The 12,646-nt window shown below is 42.3% G+C and overlaps 1 protein-coding gene across 1 annotated transcript in view; it reads left to right on the top strand.

Annotated features, from left to right (window-relative positions):
* Positions 1 to 8,758: 8,758 nt before the first annotated feature.
* Positions 8,759 to 12,646, top strand: part of UBXN4 (UBX domain protein 4) — a gene marked incomplete at its 5' end in the record, with an annotated part of 14,440 nt that continues 10,552 nt past the window's right edge. Inside the window, 3 exons of the mRNA XM_019522480.1 lie at positions 8,759 to 8,916; positions 10,188 to 10,216; positions 11,502 to 11,620. Coding sequence (XP_019378025.1) covers positions 8,759 to 8,916; positions 10,188 to 10,216; positions 11,502 to 11,620 — 306 coding nt within the window. The remainder of the gene's footprint in view (positions 8,917 to 10,187; positions 10,217 to 11,501; positions 11,621 to 12,646) is intronic.

Here is a 12,646-nt window from a genome sequence, read left to right as displayed (position 1 = left end):
GTAGTCTTTCTGGACTTCAGCAAGGCCTTTGACACCGTCTCTCACCCCATCCTAGTTAAAAAAACTAGGTGACTGTGGCATCGATGCCTACACAGTCAGATGGATTGCAGATTGGCTGAGGGGTCGCACTCAGAGGGTGGTGGTGGATGGGTCATACTCGACCTGGGGGGAGGTGGGTAGCGGAGTCCCCCAGGGCTCGGTCCTGGGGCCTGCGCTGTTCAATTTCTTCATCAGCGATCTGGATGATGGGGTGGAAAGTAACCTGTTTAAATTCGCTGATGACACCAAAATTTGGGGGGAGGTGAGCACGCTAGCAGGGAGGGAGAGATTGCAGAGGGATCTGGATAGGTTACAGGGGTGGGCTAACAGGAACAGGATGCGTTTCAATACGGACAAGTGCAGGGTGCTGCACTTGGGCAGTAGGAACCAGCAGCACACTTACACAATGGGGAACTCCCTACTCGAGAGCACGGAGGCAGAAAGAGATCTTGGAGTCATTATTGACTCCAAGATGAACATGGGCCGACAATGCGAGGTCATGGTTGGCAGGGCTAACCGGACCTTGTCGTGCATCCACAGGTGCATCTCGAGTAGAGCCAAGGAGGTGATCCTCCCCCTCTACGCGACGCTGGTCAGGCCACAGCTGGAGTATTGTGTCCAGTTCTGTGCGCCCCATTTCAAGAGGGATGTGGACAACATGGAGAGGGTCCAGAGGAGGGCCACCCGCATGATCCGGGGACAACAGGGCAGACCCTACAGTGAGAGACTGCGGGACCTGAACCTATTCAGCCTCCACAAGAGAAGGCTGAGGGGGGACCTGGTGACCGTCTATAAACTCACTAGGGGGGACCAGAAGGGTTTGGGGGAGACGCTGTTTCCCCTAGCGCCCGCTGGCATAACAAGGAGTAATGGGCACAAGTTGATGGAGAGGAGGTATAGATTGGACATCCGCAAAAACTACTTCACGGTTAGGGCGGCTAGGAGCTGGAACCAACTTCCAAGGGAAGTGGTGCTGGCCCCTACCCTGGGGGTCTTTAAGAAGAGGCTGGATGCCTACCTGGCTGGACTCATTTGAGTCCCGTTTCTCTTTTTGGGGTTTTTTGTTGTTCTCCCGCCCTGGCGGGGGGTCGGGCTAGAAGATCTGCTAGGTCCCTTCCGACCCTTAATCTATGAATCTATTCTTAGTCCAGTAACCTAAACCATGCTAGAACTAGAAATCAATTGTCCATTCCCATTTTAAAAGCTTTGATTTTTCTTGCACCTCCTGAACAGGCAACAGAAAACAAAGGACCAAACCAAACAAAGGACCACATTTTCTTCCTGCTGGTTCTAGAAAATGTATGTTTGAGAAAGATGTGAATATTACTATTTCTCCTTTGTAGGGCTGGAGTGTTATGGTAACCCTAATGGTCTAGGAAATATACAAGAAGCGAGGGTTTTTGTGATGCCTCTTATTGAACCGGTTGAATAGCGGGGAGAGCTTTAGACCAGCTTTTGTCTGTCTTGATCCCCAAAAGCTTGTCCAAGAGCTCTTCCTGCTGTGTAGCTGGTCCAATAAAAAGTATTACAAAAATGTCTTGCCTCTCTTCTGTCTCAGACTTTATCTTGCTCTCTTCATCCCTTTCTTAAGAGCTTAACCACTTCAGTTTCCTCAACCCCGTTTTCTTGAAACAGTAGTTGTAAATAATTACTTTCTTAGTTTAAAAAGTTTAACAATAACTCAAACACAGCAGCTGTCACTTTTAAGTAGGTGAATTGTGTAGTTCATGTGACCTTGTAATGTAAGGAACAGAACTCCCAGTTTTAAAGGACTGTGAGTAACATGCTGCTGCAACCTAGTATAACCTGGCTTTACGTGTTAAATAATTGGATTAGAGACTCCTACAGAAAACCAGTTCAGGAAAGTATCTGTTGTGAACCAGAACATTACTCAGTGGGATTGCATAACTGCTATCACGCCGAACCGCTGTATAACGATAAGCAGATTCTGCAGGATCTCATGGGTTTGGATTTGTTTCATCTTTTGTTGGAATTAATTCCTCTGAAGCTAATCCTTCATTTGATGTGAAACTCACTCTTGCTGTTGTTTTCTGTACCTCCAGCAGGCTTTACAGAATGTGGTCTTGACAGAATATGCTTACATTTCTATGCTTGGCTTGACTTGACATGGCACTATCCTTATAAGTCCACTGCTTTTAGAGGCTGGTAATCTTTTTGTAAACAATACCACTTAAATTTATCATCTTTCTTGCCTGAGAGGGCATTTTTTTAGAGGGGAAATGAAAGCTAGCGTTAAGATTAGGTAGCTAAAGTAGTTGTCTCTTGGACAAAATCTTGTGGAACTATACTACTTAATTTCTGGTAAATAAATATGAGTAATTTCAAGGGAAAAAACAGTATTTTCTGCATGCTTTATATACAGTAAAATCTATCTAAAACAGAACCTGTAAAAGCAGGAAACCTGTTCAAGCCGGGAAAATTCTAGTCCCAGCATGCTTTATGAGGAATTAATATATATTTTATATTCATTAGCTAGAACCTATCTAAATTGAAAATGGAAAGGAAATTTGGAGGCCACGTGTAGAATTATCCTGTATATCCTGGAACGTAAATACCTCCTTTGTTTGTGTGTGCATACATGTTACGAGCAGGAAGTTAGTACTTGGGCTAGGCTGGGCTAGGATGTTGAGAGAAATAGAAATAGTAGAGCAGAGAAGCTGGTATGTGGCAGACTGTGAGTAGGGAGCAGAGGGGATGCAAAGACAAAACTGTTTTAGTTGGAACTTTTTCCTGGTTTCTTGTGATTTCATCTTAGATAGGTTTCATTGTACAGTGAAATTAGTGGGATAGGAGCCAACAATTTAATAGAATGCTCTAAACCATCCTTGGTGGAGAAATTCAGGCAACCTCTTGTCTTTACAAAAATAATGTCACAGAATTTTTAATCTGAATGAAGAGCCAGCGGGACTCTTAAGATTTTTGCCAGAAGGTGAGCAGAGAGAAAGAACAACAGTGGAGTTGTTTAAGAATGAAAAGTGGAAGTAATCTACCGTGAACTGAAAGCTGTAGTTCCCAGCAAAGCTAGATATTTAATACCTGTAAAGCTGTGGCTGCGTGTCATACTACACTTGATAGTTATGTGTAGTTTTATACAGAATTGAGATTATGGATTGTATAGGATGATTTGGACAGGAATGATTCTGCCTCAGGCAGGCTGGACTAGATCACCTCTAGCCCTACGTTTCTATGATTTTCTGATTTCAAGTGCACATTTTTCTGTTTTTTTGACTCCTTAGTTATTCTTGTAAGTCAAATAGAAAGTAACCTCCAACGTGTGTTTTAATTCAGCTTTATCATGTGTATCTTAAAGGCCTGCTGAACACCAGAAGAAATGAGAAATTTAGTTTTAGGATATAGTGAATTCCTCATTTCTTAAGAGCCACTAAGTATTGGTTTATTTTATTATAAAGGAGTCAGGAATCAACACATTTAAGCTATTTGACTAAGGGTGCATCAGTAAAGATTTTTTGGGGCCAATAATGGTGGCCGATTATTGACCAGCCGTATTGTCTGGTACCAGTCCAGTTGCTGATATGCAGCCCAGCAGCTTGGAGAGCAGCATCCAGCTGGTAAATCGGGGGGGAGGGGTGCGGAGAGCAGAATCAAAGTCCCTGCAGTGAGGGAGGGAGTGGGGCAGAGGCAGGGTAGGTACTGCTTGGCCAGAGTGGAGCCAGGCGCAGGACATAGCCAGCAGCTCATATGGGGGCAAGAGGGTGGCTCCCGCCACTGTACTCGCCCTTGAGGGAGGCATGGGGGGTGAGGATGGGCTACTGCTGCAAGCTCAGGGTTGGGGCTACTCCAGCTTCTTCATAGTGGCTGTGCTTGGGCCAGGTGGGGTGGGCAGAGGCAGTGCTGGGAGGGGCTAAGGTAAATTTTGGGGTGGCTCTAGCCCCCCCCCAGCCCCACTCCCAGTGTTGCTACCACCCACCCCATCCAGCCCGAGTACAGCTGCTGGGCAGAGGCTGGAACAGCTCCAGCCCCGAGTGCACAGCGGCAGGCCATTCTTGCCCCCTGGACAAATCCAGTGGGGCACACCCCTACCCCTCCCCTCCCCATGTCTTCCCTGGGAGTGCGTGCAGTGGCGGGAGCCACCCACCCTCCCACACCCTCCAGATGAGCCCCTGGCTACGTCCCACGCCCCTCCCTGTTCCGGCTGCACAGCACCTGCTCCAGTCCCATTCCCTCCCTCACTCAGGTGTGGGGGTTGGGGGGGCGGGAAGACTCAGTCTGTTCCTCCCCATGCCCCTTTTGCCCAACAGACTTACTAGCTGGATGCTGCTCTGCAAGCTGCTGGGCTGCGCTCTTGGCCCCGTGCATACTGTTGCTATGCGCATGAAGCGGCATTTATCGGCAGCATTATCAGCCACATCAGACAAAATAAGCCGATTATTGATAATGTCAATTTTCCTCTTATTGGTGCTGATACGGCATGGACCGATATATCGGGGTACCTCTATATTTGACAGTTCATGCCAATTCTTGAGAAGCTAAATGGTCTTTGCCTGTTATCGGGAATATTTCAGTTTCCTGCAGTCCTTGCCTATTACGGAGAATGCATACATCCTTCCTCTCTGTGCATCTCTGTATTTATTAAGCAAACTAAAGAGGAGCAGTCACTATTCGAGCCATACCAGTGCTGTGATCATCTGCTATAGAAATACTGAAGTGATGCTTTTCCCATCTTGGAAACGGAAGAGCTCCTACAGACAGGGGTCTCAAGATATTTTTAGCAATTTGGAACTCTGTTGCGTAGGTTTTTAATTCCCTTTTTAACTGGATGTTTTATAATGCAATACTCATTTTATATATTTGCGGGGGGGTTAGAAGTTTCAAGATACAATTATTCAGTAGGAAATATTAGATAAACTTTACTTCTGAAATAGGAAAGGATTATATAAACAACAATACACATGACTTAGCAATTTAATTTAAATTATGGTCGCAGACCTTAAAATAAGTACAATGAGATGTTGTTTATATAATATAGGTTTTCCACTTTTTCATTTGTGAATTCCCATCTTAATATGAGTGTATTGTTGATAACCTCATGAGTCATGACCAATTTGTGATCTCACAAAATTACTTTGGGAACCACAGCATTTGTTTACCAGAGGAAATTAATGTTAAGCAAGTATTTAGGTATTTTTAGCAGTTTAATAGGATAAGCATGTGTCCTTTCTGGGAGGTGAAAAGGAATCATTTTGCAGCCTGATTCATGCATCTAAATATTTTGAAACAAGGAAGAGGAGCCAGCAGCGTGAGATCAAATGGCTCTTAGGAAACTAGCAGCCTCTGGGCACGTATACACAAACAGCCCCAACGCACTGGAATTGCAGCAAATTAATGACATTAATCAAGTCTGCTGGAGCAAGGTAATTACTGCACTCCAGCAGACTTCAGCGTCTTGTTCCTGCAGACTCAAGCGACTCCAGCATTCAACGAGCTTTAGTTAAAGCACTCCCACCACCATTTTTAAGCGTGGGGACGCTAATGCACGAGATGCTCTGGGAGCTTTAATTAGAGCACTTCTCAGAGCCGCTCTAGTTAGTGCCCCTCCCCCCCACTCCTAGAGCATGTGTATAAATGCCCTCTGTCCCTAAACTGTACACTGGTGTTAAAGGAGAACAAGATAGATATTTCTAGATCAACTAATTGTATACCTCCTTGTGTTTACAAGGAGAAATGTTGTTATATAATTTTTGCATTACACCTGCTATCAGTAGCACTTGAGATGAATAACATAGTGAATAAAATAGTCCCAGTGCTAACTAGGAAAATTGTGTTAACTAATGTGATAGGTACCATATTTTCTTGCATGCAACGCTCGCCCTTTCTCCCAAAACTAGCTGCTGGAAATTGGAGTGTACATTTATATGCAGGGAATACAGCAATAGCAAGTTCTGCTATTTATTAGTTGAAACTGAAAATAAAATCTGCAGAGATCCACAGGGACCAAACCGGTGAGCAGGCTTGGCTCTCAGTTAAATTACGACTGAGTTTTACTACAAGGGAAGAGCTTTTTTCTTTGTTGTGCCTTTCAGAAACAACATTTGTATTATAATCCGGAACATCTTGCATGCAAAAAAGATGGTACTGCGTGGTGAAAACCCAGTGCATAAAAGTTTGCAGTTCTTGTACATCAGCAGGCTGGGATAAGTACTGGAAAAGGAGAGTATACATTGTATCTCAGCCTGGGAACATTTTGACACGTTGTCTTTGTTTTTACTGGGATTTTTCTATTTAATGCTGAAGCAATTTAGTAAGGAAGAAGCTGTTGCTCATACCTGCTTTCAAAAAGCCAAGAGATTCATAGCAGGGTGGATTCAATTTAAATCATGATTGAAATCATTGGTTAGGAAGCCTCAATTCTACAAAAGGCACATTCTTGTTGTTTGATATCCTTTCTTCATTTAACTTCTTAACACTTTGCACTTCTTTAGAGAGAGGTAAGGGCTTGACTCTGAGTACACAAACTTGCAGAGAGATAAGAGAGCTGATACATAAGTAATCAGATCTGTTATCTTTCCTTTTCATATACTGCTGTTAACAAGGACATTCTCTGGAGACACACATCCATGTTTTTTTGAGAACTGAAACTAAGCATCACAGAGATGCTTAAGGGGATCTTCTGCTGAGCACTGAGTCCTGTTGGGTAGAATGGTTTTCTTCAATCTTTACTAATCTATAAAGGAACCTCTGGGAACCCCATAAAATTGGGCCCCTAGTATAGGCCATGGCCTGTTGTGACGTATTTATAAAACTTTTCTACAAAGGCTTTATGAATGTATTGTCTCAAATAGTGTATATAATTAGAAGTTATAATCCCTATTCCATGATGATATCTCTGAGCTTTAACATATCTTACATTAAAGCTATCTTTATATAGGGTTTTTTTTTAAAGCGTCATAGCCAAAAAATCTGATTTAAATAGAAAAAATCCAGTTTTTTAATTTAAAAAAAAAGATTTTTATCCGTCCTGGTTCCTAGCTAGAGAATGTCTTTCTGCTCAGGGTGTTGCTGATTTGGGATCAGGAAGGAATTTGTCTTTTATCTCAGATTGGCAAGGATGTGGAGGATGTCTGTCCCTTTGCTATGAGGCATGGTCTTTTTTTTCCCCTAAGGACTTCTGAACATATATTGAGAAACTACTTCTCTATCACTGCAGTGAGAAGACACTGACAGTGCCCTCATTTACCCTACTTTTTACTAGGGCATGATGAACTGAGTTCTTAGGGTTTCGGGGGTTGTCCCTTGTAGTTGTAGGAGTGTTTGGAGTGGCAGTGTTGGGGATTCTTTATGTAACTGGTAGCCTACAAACACAGGGTCTCCTGGGCCACTGAATCCAGTGCCCTTTCTAAGCCTATGTTCCTAAACACACTTGCCTCAGTGTAAGGATGATGCTTCTGAGCAGCACATTGCTTTGAGTTCATCTTACTCAGTGTAGATGATTTTAATCTTTTCCCTTAGTAATTAAAAAAAACAAAAACTTTTCTGAAACTGGCTGTGATGGGGACAATACCATACTGCATATGTGTACTTGATTCCTACTTAATTTTGAAGCCCTGCCTGTGAGTGGCTCCTACTGTCTGTCTCTGACCCAAGGTATGTCATTCCAGCCCACAGCTTTATGCGCTTCATGTTCGCACCCCTGTGAAAGTGTTTTCTCTCAAACCAAAAAAGGAAAAAACCTCAATGGATTTGCTCCAGATTTTCTAGAATTAGTTAATTAATTTATTATTAAAAATGAGACTTTTCCAACGGGTAATTTTCAGGGTTAGAACATTGTAGTCTTCCGTAAGCAAGAATTTAGAATCAGAGTTGCTTCTGATTAGCAGCAGCACTGTTTTATGAGTACTGTATTTGCTGTCTGCTAATATCAGTAGTGCTCAACCTCCTGGCCACAGGCTGGATGAGTGGCACAGAGCTGATCCCCAGGCTGCGTCTGCTTGGCCCCTGAATTCCTGGATCAGGCACTGCACTGCCTGTGCCCAGGTTGGGCCCTGTCTGGCTTGCTGGGCTCCCTATGGAGCCAGAAATTTGGTAGCAGTGTTGAGCACCCAGGTGCCAGATGAAAGAAACTTCTGTTTTGATGCATTAGTTATAAAGAATTTGTCTTCTGTTGCAGTAATCGCAATGTAAATCTCCATGCATACTACACACATAATGATTATCGTACTATATTAGATTTGCTAGGTTCTGGGAGGAAAATGGGGTGGTAAATTGCCTGTTCTAAACTATAGCAAAAATCTTTAAATAAATAAGACTCGTTTGTGGCGAGAGATTTTTTGATGAACAATTTGGCAAGCTAATAGAACTCTTTGCCAAATATAATAATTGACTTTAAGCAAATTGGTACAGACTACTTGCTTTAAAATGCTTCAGGACTCTTTACTGCACATGTAAAACGTCTTAGTGATTGGATGCATCTTCTGCTATATACCATATTTCACAGAATACTGATTACATTTTCAAGGTTGTTATGAAATATTAAAATAACTTCCATGCGTCTTTTTCCCCCTAAAAATTATTGTGTGTTTTACTGATATATATTGCATTTTAGGCTTTTTGGTTGTTTCTGACCGGTTTAAGTTCTGTAGTTTAAATTCTTCGAGCAAATCTCAAATTACTTAGAATATCAACTTCAGTTTATGATGTTTGCAGTCGCTTTCAAATCCTGACAGTTCTGGGAGTATCATAACAAAACTTGCAATTTGTTGTGTGTTTTAACTTTCCATATGTATTATGTCTTGTAGGTGATGATGAACAATCTACACAAATGGCTGCTAGTTGGGAGGATGAGAAGGTGACTGAAGCTGCCTCAGAGGGTTTTGTTGCTATTAAAATTCATACCAAAAGGTTTGCTCACATTCTAATACTTTACATTTTGTACAGTCTTTTTCAGTCATTTAATAACAATAAGAAGAAGAATACCTAGTTTTTTAAGACCATACACCTGATTTGGAGATAGCCCTCCTTGCTCCAGAACAGAGGTTGGCATTCTGGGACTGGATCGGCCTGCTGAACCATTGGGTCTGGCCTGGGAATGTTGGGCTCTGGGAGCCGGCGCTCTCCTCTTGCCACTGTGGGCAAGTCCTAGCATCCATCTCTAACTCAAGGTGGCCTGCAGCCAGAAAGTTACTACTGCTGCTGTAAAACAATGGCTCCTGACCTTTTTGAACCAACAGATGACTTTGTGAGACATTTTGAGAGCAAATTTACCATCAAACAGTAATTGAAAAGAGCTGGGGAAAGATGGGTGCTGCGGTCAGTGGATCACTTATAGACTCGCAGGCCACTGTTTGGGAATAACTAACTGCTCCAAAACTTTCTAAGTGATTTCAGTAGTTTTGATGCAGCTGTAGGCTGAAAAAAAAGTAGATTATGGAAAGTTTTTCTTCACCTTTGTATAGAATATCATAGTTACATTTCTGATGCTGTATTTTTAGCACCAGCCAAATCAAGGTGAGATTGATGCTTTTTCTCTTTTTGAAAGTGAAGAACCATAATGAAATAAAAAAATTAGACACAATGCAAGTATTCCAGAAATGTCAAGTAGAAAACTACTTGGGAAATTTGCATTACTCTGAGAAACTAATATTCTCATTGTCCCAACAGAAAAACCCAGAACCGAGGTGGGCCACTGTGGTGATTATAGAGAGACAGTACAAAAATACACAGGTGTTTTGTTAGTTATGTTGGTCATAAAAGTAGCATCGTTCTTTGTGCCACCTGTTGACTCTAGTCAAGATGTCTGTTACTTTACAGCACTCAGTGGGTTTTATGTAAATTTCATGAGATACAAGCAGTCAGTAAGTTGGACGTGTGCTATCAGAGATCCAAAACCTGTTGTGGCTCACTCTCGTGCTCAACGTTTTTTCTCTAAACCATCTAATGTGGACTTCATTCCTGACTGAAGTAGTCAGTATAGCAGTAATTCCTGGATGTTTCGGAAAGTATAATATAAGTTTACTGTCAGTAATGTATCAGGTATTTAAATAGTGCTGTGTGCAGTGGTAGTGTGTCACTTAGTTTGTGATGTGATTAGAGAGCTTGTTAACTCTTTAATCTAGGATGTAAACCGTGTAAATGGTTAGTCCCTGCTGAACATCTCTTTTTGTTTTGTACAGTGAAGCGTGTCTGCAATTTTCACAGATCTGTATCCTTTTAAAATAAGTTCACATTATATTTGACTACTACTGTATAACTACTGATTGGCAGGGCAAGGTGGAACCTCAGCGTCTGACTGGGTCAGAGAGTTAATAGACTTTTGTAGGAAAAAAGTTGGTATGAATAGACTAAATATATATAGCATAAGCTTTTGCAAGCCCAAGCTCACTTCATCATGTGCTGTAAAAGGACTGCTGATTATGCTCTGAGGTGTCATTCTACCCTGCCTTCTGCCTGATTTCAGATTAACACAGCTGGCTAACTGCTCATTATGTGATATACCATCCATCAGTTATTCAGGTGAATCTACATAATTGAGTGTGTATAGATCATTCTGCGCTTGGCCTCTTCCTTACACTCCTCCTCTGAGGCATATTCTACTTGATGTTTTTTAAGACAGGAAACTGGGTTAGATCGTCATTTCTCTGACCACATGTGGCTGTTACTATGTTTCTGTATATCAACTGCATAATGTCTCTAAACAGAAGATTCCTTCTTTTTTTTTTTTAACTTTATTAAAAATAAGCCAGTCGCAGCCACAAAAAACTATGTATGGTAATGTGTACTAGTACTGATGATTAGCTTTTAAATATGAAACTTGAAATTATCAATTTGAATGTGTTGTGGAGGATGAGAAAAACAAAAGAAGTTGGACTTGGGCTGAATTTGCTTTCATTTACAGAGATGTAAATTCAGAGGACCTCTGTTATGCATAATAAAGAGCATACCGTTTAAAACTCAAACAGTCCTTCATGGTGGAGGCTTACAAGACCAGCTGTCAATGTTGTATAATAACACTTAATGTTTCTTTTTATTTGATTGGTCTTTCTACATCATGACTAAAATCCAACCAAAATGTTAGTATTAGGTCGGGTATGCTCCATCCTCTGCTGGCTGCTCATTTGCAGAAAGGATTTCTCTGTGGTTAACACTAAACCATAAATTAGTTTTTGTTTTGGTTCTCCCCTCCTGCCCCAGCAAGAAACAATCAGGTTTTCTGTCATGTCCATACATAATCTTGTACTTTTGCTTGGGGACGTTTATGAATTCTTTCACAAACATTGATTCAAAGATATGCTTGATAACTTCCTCCTAAATGTTGTGTTAGAGGATATTCAAATTTAAATCACTTCAGAAACCGAGTAGGAAGACTGGACTGTTTCATAATTGTATGTATACCTTATTTTCCTTTTTTGGTTTACTTGTACATCTTTCCTTTAAATACGCTGCTTAAACTACATCCCATGTATTGGCCTTTACAAATTACCATTCAGATCCTGTAGTGTGTGTTCCATCCAGTTTCTTCATAGGAGACAATGGGGTTCCCTTGGAAGTAATTGCTGGCAGCGTCTCTGCTGAGGAGCTTATCACTAGAATCCACAAAGTGAAACAGGTAATAAATGCTTATGAATTGGCTTTATTGGTAAGATGCTAACCTAAGGTCTGTGCCTTTCCCCAGTTTAAGATAACAAGGGTCATTGGATTCAAGTGTATGTCCAGAGTGAGCATAAGCTGTTAGATCCTATCCTTTTTTGGACAATGTTTTTACCCTTTTCACATCATAACACATTTTGAAAGCTGTTTCCGTTATGTAAAACAATTTCAAAGAGGAGTCTATCTACCTAAGAGTTGTGCAAGATGGATAGATGTGCTAAATCAGGGGTGCCCAACCACAGGCCAAATATGCACGCTGTGGAGCCAGTGCATCTGGTCTGCAGGGCTCTGCTGGGGTCCATGAATTTGGCAACAGAGGAAGAGTGGCCATTAATATTCTCCCCCCCCACACACACCATTCTCTGCGTGACTGTTGGGATGCAAGTTACGTGCCCCGCTCCCGTGGGGCCAAGCCATGCCTCTCCACCCGTTCTTGTGGATTTAGGGATGGGCCGTGTCCCCTACCCTTCCTTTGGGACTACGCCCAATTTCCCACCCCTGTCCCCACCCCTACTGGGGCTGGGCAATGCCTCCTTCCCCCTGCCCTGTTGGGGCCAGGTCACATCCCTTTCGCCTGTGGGGTTGCTTTGGGGCTGGCCTGCCCTACCCCTCCCTCCAGTGCACAGGCAGATAGTGCCTGCTCTACTGCCTGAGCACTGGCTGGATCCAGCATGCAGATACTGGGCACTGCTAGTCCAGCTCGCTGAGCAAAAAGCTTGGATACCACTATTTTAAAGAAATTTTAATCCAAGCTATCTCCTAGGCTAGTGGTCTCCAAACTTGTTTGATCATGCACTCCATCAGTAAAAAATTTTTGAGCACACACCTCCAATGTAGGTATATTTATATTCGCGCACCCCTATCAGTAAAAAATTTTTGAGCACGCACCCCCAATATATGCATATTTATATAAATATAAATAGAAGTTTTAATATTTTCTTCCCGCACCCCAATGGATCGTCTTGCGCACCCCACTTTGGAGACC

Source organism: Gavialis gangeticus, unplaced genomic scaffold (genome assembly GCF_001723915.1).
Source record: "Gavialis gangeticus isolate Ggan-Ray unplaced genomic scaffold, GavGan_comp1, whole genome shotgun sequence".
In the NCBI taxonomy this organism is placed as follows: Eukaryota; Metazoa; Chordata; order Crocodylia; family Gavialidae; genus Gavialis; species Gavialis gangeticus.
This window is presented reverse-complemented; position numbering and strand designations above follow the sequence as displayed.